Below are 19,215 nucleotides of genomic sequence, written 5' to 3'. Positions count from 1 at the left end.
AAATTTTAGCTCTGAAATGACTCCAAATTGATAGAAATTAACTAGACTTACTGCGGTGATCGTTTTGCAGTATACACAATGAATCATCATGTGGTATGCCTAAAACTAGTACAACATAGTATGTTAACTGTATCTCAATTAAAAGAAACCTAATTCATGTGATGTTGTTTTGGCAGCAATCTCTCTTAGAAATAGTTTTCTTACCTATGTTATTTTGTGTCCTTCATTTTCACAGGAGCTGACAAGTGCTTTGGTGCATATAAAACTACATCTTTTTATTCAGATCTTTACACTTGCATTCTTCCCAGCAGCAGTATGGCTTTTTCTTCAGCTTTTATCAATCACACCCATCAATGAATGGCTTTTAAAAGGGTATGTTTAAATATTTTGAAGGGTCCACTTTTAATGGGGCATCTTTAGTGACGTTATCATTTCTGTGGCAACTGTGTATGAGAGGGCTTATGTGTGATATAAGGAAATAAGAACACTTTTAACATTATTATTATTCCTAAAAATGATAGTGTTTCATCAAGGAAGTTCATTAGAGAATTTTATAACAGAATCTTAAAAGATATGCTCTTACTTAATCTTATGGTTCCAGGAGAGACAGTTTTGTGTTGGGAGAAAAATGGAAGGAGCTAGAGGATGTAAGATCTGTGTTGGTGTGTGTAATGTAGGCTGTAAGTTGGGTGCTTTAACTTTTGCATTCTATATCTTACTAAATACTATGTGTTTTTAAAAATATATAGGAAATAAAAAATATATAGAGGGGACAAACATTTACTTTTTCACTTGCTCTGTTTTATGTTTGATAGGATAATTGAATTACCAATACATTTTTGTTAAGATCTTTTTTCCCATTAAAAATGTTGCCATGTTTGTGAAAAGGATTAAATGACTTAAAAATTATTTGGAGTGGTTTAAAACTAGCCACATTTTAGCATCATGGTATAACAGCTTAAATACTGAACTCCAGGCCTAAAGGTTGCATTTTAATCTAGTCTGAAACCTAGACTAGGTTTAAACTAGTCTGAAAACTCAATTTCCCTGTTTTGTAGTTATGGTGGTGGTTTAGTCTCTAAGTCGTGTCCAACTCTTGCGATGGACTGTAGCCCACCAAGCTCCTCTGTCCATGGGATTTTCCAGGCAAAAGTATTAGAGTGGTTTGCCACTTCCTTCTCCAGGGAATCTTCCCAACCCAGGGAATTGAACCCAGGTCTCCTGCACTGCAGGGAAATTCTTTACCAACTGAGCTACCAGGGAAGATGTTTTATAATTATAAAATGAAGATAATCATATTTTTATTGCCTGCTTATTAATGATTTTGGCGACATCAATTGAGATCAGTTATTCATTCATTTATTTGCTATTTATTTAGCTCCTATTATATGCTAGGAATTATAGGTTTTGGACAAACAACAGTGAACAAAATTGGCAAGTGCCAGTTAGTTTTGCATGTCAAGGACACTCTGGGTGTGATTGTCAGTAAACGAGTAAATCCGTGATCAAGACAGAGACAAATGGTGTGAAGTAAAACTGTGCGATATGGTTGAAAATGGTTGAGAGGATAGACTGGTGATTAATTTACACTGCAGAGTTCTAGGGGTAGAACGTTCTAGGCAAAGAAATTAGAATGTGTAAGGGCTGGAACAAGCCTGGTATGTTCTAGAGTCAGCAAAGCGACAATGATGACCAAAGCCTCATGATGTAGAGGATGAGTGATATGGCTTAGGCTTGGAAAGGTGGACAGGACCCTTCCCACAGAGCTCTAATGATGTAGAGGATGAGTGATATGGCTTAGGCTTGGAAAGGTGCACAGGACCCTTCCCACAGAGCTCTAATGATGTAGAGGATGAGTGATATGGCTTAGGCTTGGAAAGGTGGACAGGACCCTTCCCACAGAGCTCTAATGATGTAGAGGATGAGTAATATGACTTAGGCTTGGAAAGGTGCACAGGACCCTTCCCACAGAGCTTTGCAGGCTATGGAAAAACATTCAGTTTTAATTTTGTGAAGCTACTGGAGGGATTTAAATAAGAGAGTGATGTGGTTCTGATGTGTACTGCAAATGATTCTTCTAGTTCCAGTGTGGAGAACAGATAGTAGAAGGGCCTGAGAGAAAGCTTGGGGACCAGCTCGGAGGTTAGTGTGGTGAGGTAGCAGTGCAGTAGAAAGAAATGGATGTATGGAGATTATGTTTTAAAATTAGAGCTCTCAGAACCCATGGGTGGATAGGGTGTAGAGCGATAAGGAAAGGGAGGAGTCAAAGATGACATCTAGATTTGGGGTATGAGCTACTGGGTGATGCATGGCATCATTTACTTAGCTGGGGGAGAAAGGTTAGGACAAGAGGGGAAATCAAGGGTGCTGTTTTAATTGAATTTGAGAGAATGGTGTAAAATTTCACCAGAAATTATAAAATGCTACATAAATATGATGACATCATTTTAGAGCAACAATGTATGATGTGTGTTAATAACCAGTATTTGGGACTTCATTGGTGGTCTGGTGGTTAAGATTCTGCACTTTCAATGCAGGGGGCATGAGTTTGATTCCCAGATGGGGAACTAAGATATCCCATGTGCTGCACAGTATGGCCAAAAAAAAACCCAAACGAGCCCAGTATTTACTGAGTATCTGCCCTTCATAGAACACTTAAGAAATTGGAAAAGACTAACATTTTCCTTGTATTCAGGGAACTTTCTAGTTTAGTTGGATATGTAGGACATATGCAGCAGCAGCAGGACATATGGGGCTTCCCAGGTGATCCCAGTGATAAAGAACCCACCTGCCAATGCAGGAGATTTAAAAAATGTGGATTCAGTCCCTGGGTGGGGAAGATCCCCTGGAGCAGGGCATGGCAACCCACTCCAGTATTCTTGCCTGGAGAATCCCATGGACAGAGGAGCCTGGAGGGCTTACTGTCGATGGAGTCCCAAAGATTTGGATACAACTGAAGAGACTTAACATGTATGCATGTAGGATATATATATATATATATAATAGTAGCCAATCAAAATGGTCTAGCTTGTGATTTGTTAGATAAGTATAACCAGTTATAGGGGAAGAAGGCCAGACATCCTGGAATACGAAGTCAAGCGGGCCTTAGGAAGCATCACTATGAACAAAGCTAGTGGAGGTGATGGGATTGCAGCTGAGCTATTTCAAATCCTAAAAGATGATGCTGTGAAAGTGCTGCACTCAATATGCCAGCAAATTTGGAAAACTCCACTGTGGCCACAGGACTGGAAAAAGTCAGTTTTCATTCCAATCCTAAAGAAGGGCAATACCAAAGAATGCTCAAACTACTGCACAATTGCACTCATCTCAGTTCAGTTCAGTCACTCAGTTGTGTCCGACTTTTGGCGACCCCATGGACTGCAGTATACCAGGCCTCCCTGTCCATTACCAACTCCTGGAGTTTACTCAAACTCATGTCCATTGAGTCAGTGATGCCACCCACTCATTTCATCCTCCATTGTTGCCTTCTCCCGCCTTCAATCTTTCCCAGCATCAGGGTCTTTTCCATTGAGTCAATTCATCGCATCGGGTGGCCAAAGTATTGGAGCTTTAGCTTCAGCATCAGTCCTTCCAATGAATATTCAGGACTGATTTCCTTTGGGATGGACTGGTTGGATCTCCCTGCAGTCCAAGGGTCTCTCAACAGTCTTCTCCAACACCACAGTTCAAAAGCATCAATTCTTCGGCGCTCAGCTTTCTTTATAGTCCAATTCTTATATCCATTCTCATCTCACATGCTAGCAAAGTAATGCTCAAAATTCTCTAAGTTAGGCTTCAACAGTATGTGAACCAAGAGCTTCCAGATGTTTAAGCTGGATTTAGAAAAGGCACAGGAACCAGAGATCAGATTGCCAAGATTGTTGGATCATAGAAAAGGCAAGAGAATTCCAGGAAAACATCTACTTCTGCTTTATTGACTATGCCAAAACCTTTGACTGTGTGGATCACAGCAAACTGTGGAAAATTCTTAAAAAGATGGGAATACCAAACCACCCTGCCTACCTCCTGAGAAATCTGTATGCAGGTCAAGAAGCAACAGTTAGAACCGGGCATGGAACAACAGACTGGTTCCAAACTGGGAAAGAAGTACATCAAGGTTGTATATTGTCACCCTGCTTATTTAACTTATTTGCAGAGTACATCATGAGAACTGCTGGGCAGGATGAAGCACAAGCTGGAATCAAGATTTCCGGGAGAAATATCAATAGCCTCAGATATGCAGATGACACCACCCTTATGGCAGAAAGCAAAGAGGAACTAAAAAGCCTCTTGATGAAAGTGAAAGAGGAGAGTGAAAAAGCTGGCTTAAAACTCAGTGTTCAGAAAACTAAGATCATGGCATCTCATCCCATCACTTCATGGCAAATAGATGGGGGAACAATGGAAGCAGTGACAGACTTTATTTTCTTAGGCTCCAAAAATCACTGCAGATGGTCACTGCAGCCATGAAATTAAAAGATGCTTGCTCCTTGGAAGAAAAGCTATGACTAACCTAGACAGCATATTAAAAAGCAGAGACATTACTTTGCCAACAATGGTCTATCTCGTCAAAGCTCTGGTTTTTCCAGTAATCATGTATGGATGTGAGAGTTGGACCGTAAAGAAAGCTGAGCACTGAAGAATTGATGCTTTTGAACTGTGGTGTTGGAGAAGACTCTTGAGAATCCCTTGGACTGCAAGGAGATCCAACCAGTCCATCTTAAAGAAGATTAGTCCTGGGTGTTCATTGGAGGGACTGATGCTAAAGCTGAAACTTCCAAATCTTTGGCCACCTGTTGTAAAGAACTGACTCATTTGAAAAGACCCTGATGCTGGGACGGACTGAAGGCAGGAGAAAAAGGGGACGACAGAGGATGAGGTGGTTGGATGGCATCACCAACTTGATGGATGTGAGTTTGAGCAAGCTCTGGGAGTTGGTGAAGGACAGGGAATCCTGGCGTGCTGCAGTCATGAGGTTGCAGAGTCGGACTTGACCGAGTGACTGAACTGAACTGAGGGGAAGAAGTTCAGCATGGAGGGTGTACCTCTAAAGTGGAGAATTCAAACATGAAACATTAGTGGGCGACAAAGATAAAAAGTTTCCTTAAGGCCAAGCTGCAAAAAGGTGGGACCTACTGATCTGAAGAGTTTGGGTTTAAATCTGTGGATGATGGAGAATTCTTAAATGTGCTAAACAGGAGAACACATGCTCAAGAGTGGTCATTAAGGAAGATTATCTGATAGTATTGTCCTGGGTATGTAGGCAGAGTAGAGTTTGTAATCTCCATATGCCAAATTAAAAAAAGCATACAATTCTTCAGCTCAGGATATTGAACTGAAAGGAGTACAGACTTAGTCTGCCTCATTTAGAGAAAGCTTTTCCTCACTCATTTTTTTCTCCCGTCCCTTCCCAATTTGAGAGTACACACTCAGTATGTTAACTAGAGGGAGTTGCTGACTTTTGTATCAGGATCCTGTTTAAAATCACTGAAATAAATGTATCCTGAGTACATACTGCCTTAACTTTTTGTGTTAAAAGGAAAAAGTTGGGGTACGGAGAACACTGAGTAGGCATTTAGATATGTCTAGACTTGGGCCAAAGAGCATCTGAAGGGGGATGATGACAACAGTCATGGAAAACAGTGGGAAATGGGTTGTGGTGATTGATTGGTTTATTAAGACTAAGTGGAGCTCTGCTTAACTCCAAAGTTTCAAACTAGTTCATTAGGAGTAAACTGATCCATTGACAGAGATAAAAGTCAATTGAGAGGCAAAGTTGATTTCTTAGAAAATACATAAATTCCGTGTTAGACAAGTTTAGTTAAAGGTGGTAGTCTTAGGCAGCAATGTACAGATTTGGGAGTGGAGGCTGGGTTTAGCAATAGAAATTTTTAAGTATTCTTATCCATTCAGGTTTGAAAATAAGATTGAAAAGAAGAAAGGAGTAGCCAGCAAAAAACTTGAATGGGTTTGTTTAAAACACAAGGTAAATTAGAATGATGCTGTACTATGACAACCAAGAGCATAGAGTGCTTTGAGAAGCAAGGAGGTAAGGAGAATGAATGTAGGGAAAAGGATGTTGAATTTGATGAGTGGGAGATTTCTGGTGATTTATAAGGTTACTGCTTTTACTAGAGGGGCTTCCCAGGTGGCTCAAGTGGTAAAGAATCTGCCCACCAAGTCAGGATCCATGGGAGACTTGGGGTGGAAAGTCTGGGAGGGGAAGATTCCCTGGAGGAGGAAATGGCAACCTACTCTAGTACTTTTGCTTGGAGAATCCCGTGAACTGAGGAGCCTGGTGGGCTGCAGTCCATGGGGTTGCAAAGAGTTAGACAAGACTGAGCATGTGCATGCACATACACTTTTACTAGGAGGGTCATAAGTCCGATTCCAGGAGAGTAGAGAGAGATTGAGCTTTGGGGTCAAGTAAGTGGAGCACAGCAGTGAGCCACAGTGATAAAGGTAGGACTATATCTTGAGGAAACAATACTAATTTTGAGGTTAGTTATCTACATTTGTGTGTTGAAGGTTTTGCCTTCTTGAAGGCAGAAATGATGCCTTACACTTTTTTTTTAATACCCTTGTGTAATATCCTACCTATAGAAAGCATATATATTAAATGTATAGATTAGGGTTTTTTTTTTTTTGTTAAGATGTTGAGAACTCTCCTTTGTACATAGAAAAGAAGGGACCAGAAGAGAAGGAAAGATTGAAAAAGCTAGAAAGATTGAAAATACCTGAGAGGGCTTATCACTAGTATTCGTGGCAAGGAATATAGAAGGCAGAGGCTGGAGGAACAGGCTTTGCTAAAGTCGTTGTCCCTGGATTCAGGAATAACTTAGTCCTGGATAAGTGGTTTTGTGAGTTTGGTTGTATCACTTAACTCCTTTTTTAACTTCAGTTTTCAGAAAGAGAATGGTAGTATTTATCTTAAATACTCATGAGGGATAAATGAGTAAAGTGTCTATTGTCTAGAACAGTGTCTATCACAATTGGTGAAAGCCTAGTAAGTGTTAGTGATGTTCATGGTGATGATCACAAGAAAGGGTGAGAGATCGGAAATTCATAATTAGACACTACTTGAACATCACTTGGGAAAATAGGCCTTAAAAGAAGACCATATTTGGGGATTCCCTGGTGGTCTAGTGGTTAGGATTCTATGCTTTTGCTGCTAAGGGCCCAGGTTCAATCTGGTATGGGAACTATGATCCCATAAGCCATGAGGCATGGCCAAAAAAAAAAAAAATCACTATATTAGTGGGAATTGAACTGAAATTCCATATAAGGATTTTTTTCTTAAGTCTTCAGTCAAAATTAATGAAAACTTTTATTTTTTCTTATTTCAGAGCTAATATAAATTCATTTGTAAATATTAGATAATACATTTGGAGAAGGCAATGGCAACCCATTCCAGTACTCTTGCCTAGAAAATCCCATGGACGGAGGAGCCTGGTAGGCTGCAGTCCCTGGGGTCACTAAGAGTTGGACATGACTGAGTGACTTCACTTTTGCTTTTCACTTTCATGCATTGGAGGAGATGGCAGCCCACTCTGGTGTTCTTGCTTGGAGAATCCCAGGGACGGGGGAGCCTGCTGGGCTGCCGTCTATGGGGTCGCACAGAGTCGGACACGACTGAAACGACTTAGCAGCAGTAGCAGCAGCAGATTATACATTATTACAAAAGAGAATAAAAAATCACCTGTGATCCTACATTCAAATATTAGTCAGGTACTCTGTGTCCTTGATTCCTTGTAAAAACTTTCCACTTTAGTTGGGCCAGTTTCTCCTTGTCCCCAGAATGTATATTCTGTATGAATGCTGAATAATGTTTTTTTTTTAATCTTTAATACTTGGATTTACTACTCATAATTTCATTTGCTCGTGATGCAATATATTTTTCTATTCTAAACTAAGAGAATAGACTTCTAATTACAATCTAGGGAATATGTACATAATTAATAAGAACCAAATTTAGAATAGACACTAGAATTTACTACAGGGTCTGAATCTAAGAAGTATATGATTCAGTTCAGTTCAGTCACTCAGTCATGTCCAACTCTTTGTGACCCCGTGGACTGCAGCACACCAGGCTTCCTTGTTCATCACCAGTTCCTGGAGCTTACTCAACTCATGTCCATCCAAAGATCTCATCCTCTGTCATCCCCTTCTCCTCCTGCCTTCAATCTTTCCCAGCATCAGGGTCTCTTCCAGTGAGTCAGTTCTTTGCATCAGGTGGCCAAAGTATTAGAGTTTCAGCTTCAACATCAGTCCTTCCAATGAACATTCAGGACCGATTGCCTTTAGGATTGACTGGTTGGATCTCCTTGCAGTATATGATTGTATCATGCCTATTTTTACAATGATATTATAGGAACATGAAAATGTCTTTTATGAGATGAGTTTCAGAATTGCTATTTTGTGGAAAAGAATTAACAAATGTAAGCTTGTGTGTTTGTTAAATACATTTGAACTTTGCAAGAGGTTTTTTAAAATATATATATATAACTTTATTTATTTTTGGTTATACTGGGTCTTTGTTGCTGGTGAGGTTTTTCTCTAGTTTTGGTGATGGACGCTACTGACTAGTTGAGGTACATGGGTGTCTCATCGCAGTACTGGCTCTTGTTTCAAGCTCTAGGGTGTTCAAGGTCCAGTAATTGCAGCATGTGGGCTCGGTAGTTTTGGCTCCTAGGCTCTAGAGCAAGGGCTTAATAGCTGTGGCACATGAGCTTAGTTGCTCCACAGCATGTGGGATCTCCCCAGATCAGGGATCAAACCTATGTCTCTTCCACTGGCATTTGGATTCTGTACCGCTCAGCCACCATGGAAGCCCTGCAAGAGGTTTTAAAGTTTTATTTTTGCCAAAAGCCTTCCTATAAAACATATAAGGAAAAGATATCTGAAAATAACTGAGCTTATATACATTTACCAAATGATAAACTGGGTTATTTTCGATCACTACACTCACCATAATCTGACTGTTTTTTGAATTGTATAAGAGCTTAAATAATTTTAAAAATGAGATCATTCAAATCTGTGGCATGGTTGAGTGTTTCTACTAAGCCGTGTTGGCTCATACAGAATTGTCGGAACTCGACAGGACGTGTGCACCAATAAACGTTCTCCCAGCTCTGCTGTTTTAGAATGAATGTAGTGAAAATTTTATAATTGGAAGAAAAAAGAAACCTATTTACAATTGCTTTTTGTTTTCTATTTCAGGTTGCAGACAGTAGGTTGCATGCCTCCGCCTGTGTCTTCTGCGGTGATATTAACCAAGGCAGTTGGTGGAAACGAGGTGAGTCATGGGGCTAGCTTTTTTAAACATAAGTGGGTGCTATCCTTTTATTTTATATTTTATTTTATGACAAAGGAATCACATCACAGGAAATGCATATCTATAGCAGCTTATGAAAGAAGCAGGTAGAGTAATGTGTTAGAGGCTAAAATTGACAATAATGAGTGGAATTTAGGATTTCAAGGAGAAAGGCAAGGGAGGTGAATGAAACAGAGATAGATCATGATTTTTCTACTTCAGTGAGAAATGAGGAGACAGAGGACAAGGAATCCAAGCCAAGGGGCTTTTACATCCAAGACTCATGAACTGAGGACACCCGCTATGGCCATTCCTCAGTTCTAAAAAAAATTCAGGGCAAACTACGGTCATGGGAAAAGGGTCAGTATAAGTTTAATGGCAGGTGAAGATGGTATTAAACAAGGAGAAATGAGGCCAGGTTTCTAAGATGAGTTCAAAGAAATTATCCAACTCCTGGGGAACCATAGCCAAAGAGGAGTGCTTATGTATCGGGATGGCAGTAGTCCATTGTGGGAGCTACTTATAGGTGGTTCTTCTTGGCTGAGAGGCCCTGCGACTTTGTACCGAGGGGCTCTGCTTTGTAGTCACTTATTTCTCCTGATATCTTATCATTCAGAAAAGAATACAAATTTAAACATTTTTTAATTAATTTACTTATTTTTGGCCATGCTGGGTCTCTGTTGCTGCGTGGAGTTTCTCTAGTTGCGGCGAGCAGGGGCAGTTCTCTAGTTGTGGTGCTTGGGCTTCTGGTTGCGGTGGCTTCTCTTGTTGCAGAGCACAGGCTCTAGGCGCCTGGCTTCAGTAGCTGCAGCGCAGGGCTCAGTAGTTATGGCTTTCAGGCTCTAGAGCTTGCAGTCAGGAGTCGTGGCACGCAGACTTAGTTGCCCTGCAGCACGCGGAATCTTCCCAGACCAGGGATTGAACCTGTGTCCCCTGCGTTGGCAGGTGGATTCTTAACCACTCAACCATCAGGGTAGTCCAAGAAAAGAATACTTTGAATGAGGCAGGATATATGTAATTTTAATTGGGGGATAATTGCTTTGCAATATTGTGTTGGTTTCTGCCATAAATAGAAATGAGTCAGCCTTAGGTATACATATATCCCCTCCCTCTTGAGTCTCTCTCACGCTCATTGTGATTTTTATTTAATTTGCATTACCCACTGACTAATAATGGTGAGCATTTTTATCTTTCCATGTGCTTATTTGTTATCTATGTCTTCTTTTGGGAAATGTCTACTAAAATTTTGCTTTTTACAAAATTGAGCGTTTTGCTTTCTTATTGATGAGCTTTGAGAATTTTCTATATTCTGGATATAATACCTTCATTTTATATATATATATATGCTTTGTAAATATTTTTCCCAGTCTGGTTTGTCTTTCATTTTCTAACCAGTGTCTTTTGAAGAGCAGAATGGTGGTAGAGAAACCAACAGGTGGTAAGATTCTGTATTTATTGAGTTGGCCAAAAAGTTCACTTGGGTTTTTCCGTAATGTATTTTGAAGGCACAGGATATGCTGATGGATTGGATGTGGGGTGTGAGAGAAGAAAGGGTCGAGAGTGACTTTAGGGTTTTTGACTGAGCAGCTGGAAGGATGGAGTTTGCTGAGGTGGAGAAGAGTGCTGTGTGACAGCAGATATGTGGGGTTGTTTAGTCTGGGTAGCCACAGTGTACTGTGATAACTAAGAACGGCAAAATCTCAGTTAAGCATAAAGGGTTATTTCTTGCTAATGGTACCTGCCCCATGTGGGTCAGTGGGAAGATCTTTGCTATTACTAAGGAAACCTGGTTAGTGGAGGCTTATGTTTTGAAGGTACATCATCTGGACGGAGCACAAAGCATTTTAGGTGTGCCATAAGAGAGAGAGAGATTCAGTTCAGTTCAGTCATTCAGTCGTGTCTGACTCTTTGCGACCCCATGAATCACAGCATGCCAGGCCTCCTGGTCCATCACCAACTCCCGGAGTTCACCCAAACTCATGTGCATCGAGTCGGTGATGCCATCCAGCCATCTCATCCTCTGTCGTCCCCTACTCCTTCTGCCCTCAATCCCTCCCAGCATCAGGGTCTTTTCCAATGAGCTTGCTGCTGCTACTGCTGAGTTGCTTCAGTTGTGTCCAACTCCGTGCAACCCCATGGACTGCAGCCTACCAGGCTTCTCCGTCCATGGGATTCTCCAGGCAAGAACACTGGAGTGGGTTGCCATTTCCTTCTCCAATGCATGAAAGTGGAAAGTGAAGTTGCTCAGTCGCTCAGTCGTGTCCGACTCTTAGCGACCCCATGGACTGCAGCCCACCAGGCTCCTCCATCCATGGGATTTTCCAGGCAACAGTTAGAGAATCACAAATGGACTTTTCATTTTTCTGTTGGAAGTGATATGTGGTGCTTCTGCTCACATTACATTGGCCAGAACAAGTCGTTTGGCCTTACCATATTCCTGTGCCCTCAAGGAGAGGGGAACTGGATTGATGAACACTTGTAATGTCAGCCATATGGTAAACATGGAGAACTGTTTTTTGTTTTTTTTTTTTGTATGTCGAGATGCCTATTACATATTCAGTTGACGATGTCAGTGAGCAATCATAGATACAAGGGTTGAGAGTTGAGGGAGTGGCCTAAACCTGGAGATGTAAATTAGGGCATCATCAATGAATAAATGATATTTAAAGCCAAGATTGTGTATGAGATTCCATAGACAGAAAAGAGCAAAGGTTCAAGGATTGAGCCTGGGGACCCTCCAACATTAAGAGGTTAAGGCAATGAGGGATAACCAGCAAAGGCAACAGAGAGAGTATAATTAATGAGACTGAAGGAAAAACAAGAGAGCATGGTATCCAGGAAGCCAGGTGAAGAAGGGGTGTGAAGGAGGAGGATATGATGAGTGGTGTCAGATTCTGACACCAGTGCTTCCCAGATGGCGCTGGTGGTAAAGAACCTGTCTGCCAATGCAGGAGACTTAAGAGACTTGGGTTCGATCCCTGGGTAGGGAAGATCCCCTGGAGGAGAGCATGGCAATCCACTGTAGTATGCTTGCCTGGAGAACCCACAGGCGCCTATAGGGTCCCAAAGAATTGGACATGACTGAAGTAACTTAGCATGCCTGCATATCAGATTCTACTGATGGGAGTTGTGTAAATGAATTCTGAGAATTTACCGTTAAATTAAGCTATGCAGGGGTTACTGTTAACCTTTAACAGACTGGTTTTGGTAGAGGGCAGGGGCAAAAGCTTGTTTGGAGTAGGCTTAAGGAAAACAGGAAGAGAAGAATTAGAGATGAGAAGTATAGACCGTGGTTATGATGTCCTTTGTGATAAAAAGGAATAGAGAAATGGGGCTATTTTTAGAGAGGGATGTGTGGTCAAGATTTACTGTTTCAGAAAGGACAGCATTTTCTATCATGATGGGAACTGTACAGTGGAGAGGGAGCTGTGGATTTAAGAGAGAGTGCTGGAGCAATTTATTTGATCAAGTGAGAGAGAGTGATGTTGGGTTATATGACCTTCAGTGGGAACTTAGACCATTTATTCATAATAATAGGAGGGAAGACAGAGTGCACGGCTATAGATCTGTGTAAATGGGTTGAGGGGCACACTTGGAAGTTTTATTCTGATGGCTTTTATTTTTTCATAGCACATGAGAATGAGGGTGGGGTAAATGCTATTCATGTTTCAGATGAGAAGAAAAAATGTGGACTTGTCCTGTCGATGAGAGTGAGTCACCTGGGGAGGATGGTAGTGTTGCCAGGTAGCACCAAGGACTGGCTGAGATCAAGCCCTGCCTTTAAAGTGAAGCCAGGAGTCATGGATGTGTGTTTTCTCTAAGTGTAGGAATGGAATTGGCAGATAACTGGATTTAACCAACATCTCTTTATGCCAAGAGATTCTTTCAGTTGCCACATAATTAGCGAGGTAGGGAAGTTACGAAAGTCTTGGATTAGCACCTGCTATGATTATCTATCTATTGCCTTGAAAGAATTTGAGGAAAGAGTTAATTCGTGTCATTTATCTCTTTGTAATGTGATTCCCTTAAAAACCTTTTCTTTCTCAAATGACTTTTGGCAGAAGTTCAAAGATCACTCATTTTCTCGACATTAACATATAGCATTTGAATGTGTATCTACATGTTCATTCCCCAGTGGATATTTACATTAATGTTGCATATTAGTAATATAGAATTTATGAACATCTTCTTTGTCTTTAAGCATCATTGTTCTAGTTCTTTAATGTTTATTATGCAGTTTCATGATTATCAAGAATTTTTGAAGTCCTGGAGAGTGAGACATAATTGTTCACAAATATTGAACACTGAGCTTCAGAAAAGAAGCTTGCAAAGTCCAGTTTGGTCATATCTTCTGATATGAAGGGAATAGACTCTTTTATTTTTATATGAAATTATGGGAGAAAATGATGTGCACAAAGATATTAGATAATTTTAAGTTTTAAGCCTTTCTAAAATTAATTGAAGAAAGTAAGGAAATCCACTAGACCATTCAGGTATGATCTAAATCAAATCCCTTACGATTATACAATGGAAGTGACAAACAGATTCCAGGAATTAGATCTGATAGACAGAGCGCCTGAAGAACTATGCACAGAGGTTCGTGACATTGTATAGGAGACACTGCTCAAGAAAATCCCCAAGAAAAAGAAATGCAAAAAGGCAAAATGGTTGTCTGACAAGGCCTTACAAATAGCTGTGAAAAGAAGAAAAGTGAATAGCAAAGGAGAGAAGGAAAGATATACCCTTTGAATGGAGAGTTCCAAAGAATAGCAAGGAGAGAAAAGAAAGCCTTCCTTGGTGATCAGTGCAAAGAAATAGAGGAAAACAATAGAATGGGAAAGACTAGAGATCTCTTCAAGAAAATTAGAGCTACCAAGGGAACATTTCATGCAAAGATGGTCTCAATAAAGGACAGAAACTGTATGGACCTAACAGAAGCAGAAGATATTAAGAAGAGGTGGCAAGAATACACAGAAGCACTATACAAAAAAGGTCTTCATGACCCAGATAACCACGATTGTGTGATCACTCACCGAGAGCCAGACATCCTGGAATGTGAAGTCAAGTGGGTCTTAGGAAGCATCACTACGAACAAAGCTAATGGGGGTAATGGAATTCCAGTTGAGCTATTTCAAATCCTCAAAGATGATGATGTGAAAGTGCTACATTCAATATGTCAGCAAACTTGGAAAACTCAGCAGTGGCTACAGGACTGGAAAATGTCTGTTTTCATTCCAATCCCAAAGAAAGCCAATGCCAAGGAATGCTCAAACTACCGCACAATTGCACTCATCTCACATGCTAGTAAATTAATGCTCAAAATTCTCCAAGCCAGGCTTCAGCAATACATGAACCGTGAGCTTCCAGATGTTCAAGCTGGTTTTAGAAAAGGCAGAGGAACCAGACATCAAATTGCCAACATCTGCTGGATCATGGAAAAAGCTAGAGAGTTCCAGAAAAACATCTATTTCTGCTTTATTGACTGCCAAAGCCTTTGACTGTGTGGATCACAATAAACTGTGGAAAATTCTGAAAGAGATGGGCATACCAGACCACCTGATCTGTCTCCTGAGAAATCTGTGTGCAGGTCAAGAAACAACAGTTAAAATTAGACCTGGAACAACAAACTGGTTCCAAATTGGGAAAGGAGTACATCAAGGCTGTATATTGTCACCTTGCTCATTTAACTTATATGCAGAGTACATCATGAGAAATGCTGGGCTGAATAAAGAACAAGTTGGAATCAAGACTGCTGGGAGAAATATCAATCACCTCAGATATGCAAATGACACCACCCTTATGGCAGAAAGCAAAGAGGAACTAAAGAGCCTCTTGATGAAAGTGAAAGAGGAGAGTGAAAAAGCTGGCTTAAAACTCTACATTCAGAAAACTAAGGTCATGGCACCTGGTCCCATCACTTCATGGCAAATAGATGGGGAACCAATGGAAACAGTGACAGACTATATGTTTTTGGGCTCCAAAATCACTGCAGATGGTGACTGCAGCCATGAAATTAAAAGGCACTAGCAACTTGGAAGAAAAGCTATGACTAACCTAGACAGCATATTAAAAATCAGAGACATTACTTTGCCAATAAAGGTCCATCTAGTCAAAGCTCTGGTTTTTCCAGTAGTCATGTATGGATGTGAGAGTTGGACTATAAAGAAAGCTTATTGCCAAAGAATTGATACTTTTGAACTGTGGTGTTGGAGAAGACTCTTGAGAGTCCCTTGGACTACAAGGAAATCCAACCAGTCCATCCTAGAGGAAATCAGTCCTGAATATTCATTGGAAGGACTGATGTTGAAGCTGAAGCTCCAATACTGTGGCCACCTGATGGGACGAACTGACTCAATGGAAGAGACCCGGATGCTGGGAAAGATTGAAGGCAGGAGGAGAAGGGGACAACAGAGAATGAGATGGTTGGATGGTAACACTGACTTGATGGACATGAGTTTGAGTAAACTCTGGGAGTTGGTGATGGACAGGGAAGCCTGGCGTGCTGCATTCCTGGAGTCACAAAGAGTCACACATGACTGAGCGACTGAACTGAACTGAAAATACTGTTATAAGGTAACTGAGGGTAGGCTATTGTTGAAATAAATGTAAGGGAAGCTTAATCTTTTATACTGTATATTAGTAAAATCTTATCTAAGGATAGAAGGAGAAATTTTTGGTGCCTGTACATGAAAAGATTGAAAAGTTGAGTCCAGTGTCACGTGCCACTAGGTGAAGATTTCGATTCTATTCCCTGTGATTGTCTGCTCTGCCTTGTACACAGTGGCTCTGTACCCACACAAGTACGTGTACTGGGGTACATTTCCACGTTGCCCTGTTCTTTCCAACTGACCATCCTTTGCCGTGTTTGTACATATAAGAAAACATTTTTCCTTCTAGATTCTGTTATTTCTTGACATTGACTTTATGATCTCACATACTTATATATACATCTTTAATACTTGTATTTAGCATATGCTCTCATGGGTCTCATCTATTTCTGCTTTATTGACTATGTCAAAGCCTTTGACTGTGTGGATCACAATAAACTGGAAAATTCTGAAAGAGATGGGAATACAAGACCACTGGACCTGCCTCTTGAGAAACCTATACGCAGGTCAGGAAGCAACAGTTAGAACTGGACATGGAACAACAGACTGGTTCCAAATAGGAAAAGGAGTACGTCAAGGCTGTATATTGTCACCCTGCTTATTTAGCTTCTATGCAGAGTAGATCATGAGAAGCGGTGGGCTGGAAGAAGCAGAAGCTGGAATCAAGATTGCCAGGAGAAATATCAATAAACTCAGATATGTAGATGACACCATCCTTATGGCAGAAAGTGAAAGTGAAGAGGAACTAAAAAGCCTCTTGATGAAGGTGAAAGTGGAGAGTGAAAAAGTTGGCTTAAAGCTCAACATTCAGAAGATGAAGATCATGGCATCTGGTCCCATCACTTCATGGCAAATAGATGGGGAAACAGTGGAAACAGTGTCAGACTTTATTTTTGGGGGCTCCAAAATTCACTGCAGATGGTGATTGCAGCCATGAAATTAAAAGACACTTACTCCTTGGAAGGAAAGTTATGACCAACCTAGATAGCATATTGAAAAGCAGAGACATTACTTTGCCAACAAAGGTCTGTCTAGTCAAGGCTATGGTTTTTCCTGTGGTCATGTATGGATGTGAGAGTTGGACTGTGAAGAAAGCTGAGTGCCAAAGAATTGATGCTTTTGAACTGTGGTGTTGGAGAAGACTCTTGAGAGTCCCTTGGACTGCAAGGAGATCCAACCAGTCCATTCTTAAGGAGATCAGCCCTGGGATTTCTTTGGAAGGACTGATGCTCAAGCTGAAACTCCAGTACTTTGGCCACCTCATGTGAAGAGTTGACTCTTTGGAAAAGACTCTGATGCTGGGAGGGATTGGAGGCAGGTGGAGAAGGGGATGACAGAGGATGAGATGGCTGGATGGCATCACTGACTTGATGGACGTGAGTCTGAGTGAACTCCAGGAGTTGGTGATGGACAGGGAGGCCTGGTGTTCTGCAATTCATGGGGTCGCAAAGAGTCGGACACGACTGAGTGACTGAACTGAACTGAACTCATGGGTTAAAATGTGTAAATGTGTAGCCTATTTGTATTTAATAATTTGGGGGATGTATGCAGATAGAGTAGTGTCATTTGAAATGATTCTGTTCATTTATTTTGTAAAGTTGTTATATAATTTAGTAGGAATTTTTTTCTGTTACTTATATACCTGTCATTGTAAATGCCTTTTGGTGGTTACAGAAAGATTGGTGGTTACAGAAAAGGTTTTGTCATGAGTTGAAAGTTATTGCATCCCTTAAACTCACCTCTTGTCCTTTGGTGAGAATAGCCTTATTACTTTTTGTTAAAATTAAAGAACAATTTCTGTTTTGATAACTTACATTGCTGTTGTTTCAGTCAGCCAACTATAATCATTCTAGTGGCCATGGGAACTCAATGTACGTGCAGAGCAGTGCATGTATGCTAGAATGCCAGCACACCCTTGAAGTATTAGATTGAGACTGTTTAAGGGTATAGCTGACTGACAGTCTTATTTTGTGGCTTTTAAATTTTAAATTATTTTCATTTAAATATTAGAAACTTGGTTAGCTTCTATTTTGTGATTGTTATTTATTCATTCTGGTGTTTTAAATGTGATTTTTCAAACTCCAGGGTTGTAGTGTGTGCTATTCACATGGTCTGATTGGTGGTGATGGTGATTATGTGTGTGTATGTATGTGTATGCATGAAGTTTTAGTTCCTTTTTCAAATAATAGAGAAAGTGATGACTTGGTGAACCCTATTTTCATTGTCAGGTGTAAAAAAGAAGATAGATCAAAATGTTTTCTATTCTAACTTGTGAGACATAGGATAAACACATTTTTTTTTTTTTGGTTTAAAACTGTATACATTTCTCTTCCAAATGTAAAGTTTGGTGGTAAAAGACATGTTTTTTTTTCCTCCAAAAGCCTTACATAGGTTTTAAGCCTTATAGGATTTGCTAAGAGAATCATTGCACTCAAATTCGAATAACTTCTACCTTTTAGTAACTACCACAGGGATTTCTTAAAGAAGTTTCTTAAAAAAAAATAAAACTGGAAAATAATTTCCTGAGTTTGTAGAGAAAGTATTATGTGGTTTTCATGTTGTTGTTACAGAGGTATTTTTATTTCATTTGACACTTAAACTGTTGTTTAATGAAAAAGCAAGAGGGGTAAGTGTTTGGGAAAAGATACACTGGTTTTTTTTTTTTACCTTGATATTTCATTTTTTTGCAAGCTGAAGTTGGGAAGGATTCAGCTAAAAGGCATTCCTCAAAATGTGAAGTAAATATGAGGTCTTAATTCCTGAGTAAATTTCCAAAGCTGTATAACTTTGTAAAATTGTATGAGTCTGGGCGATGAACCAAGTAGGAGAGAAATATAATCATGGATTTCTTCCCTCAAATATTTGAAGGAAAAAAAGAAATGAAAAGCATTATAAATTAGAGACAAATCAGAGCAAGTTAGGAAGAAATATCTAGGCATATCTGAGAGTAATATTTTATGTTAAATACTTTGTTCTCTGTGTTAAGGCTAAACCTGATAATTTGAACCATGAAAATAAGACACCTTCACCACTAAAGCAGTGTATTAATTATAGGCATGTTATTTATGTTGGTTTACTTTTTTGTTTGTCTCTCAAAGTGAATTCTGTAGATCGCCCACATCTGCATTACCTGGGGTGATTAGAAAAAAAAAGAAAATCCCTTATCTCCACTTGAGACCTATTGAATTAAAATGTATAGTTGATAGGCCTCAGGATTTTCCTCTTTCTTCTTTCTTTCCTTTATTAAAATTGTGAGATAGCATACCTACAGAAGGTACATAAAACATATATACA

General features: G+C 40.1%; 1 protein-coding gene across 32 annotated transcripts in view; it reads left to right on the top strand.

Annotated features, from left to right (window-relative positions):
- The window catches only part of SLC10A7 (solute carrier family 10 member 7), a 302,433-nt gene that overhangs the window by 18,256 nt on the left and 264,962 nt on the right, over positions 1-19,215 (top strand). For 16 of the 32 annotated variants that reach the window (XM_025268133.3, XM_025268132.3, XM_044930481.2 and 13 more), the window contains exons 3-4: positions 236-372; positions 9,220-9,295. In XM_025268133.3, the coding sequence (XP_025123918.1) occupies positions 236-372; positions 9,220-9,295 (213 nt within the window). Of the gene's footprint in view, positions 1-235; positions 373-9,219; positions 9,296-13,550; positions 13,698-19,215 lie in introns of those variants that run through there. The other 16 variants (XM_044930493.2, XM_025268138.3, XM_025268137.3 and 13 more) reach the window with 3 other exon arrangements.

The sequence above is a fragment of the Bubalus bubalis genome, chromosome 17 (assembly GCF_019923935.1).
Source record: "Bubalus bubalis isolate 160015118507 breed Murrah chromosome 17, NDDB_SH_1, whole genome shotgun sequence".
Classification (NCBI taxonomy): domain Eukaryota; kingdom Metazoa; phylum Chordata; class Mammalia; order Artiodactyla; family Bovidae; genus Bubalus; species Bubalus bubalis.
Note: the sequence above shows the minus strand (reverse complement) of the source record. Positions and strands in the feature narration are given on the sequence as shown.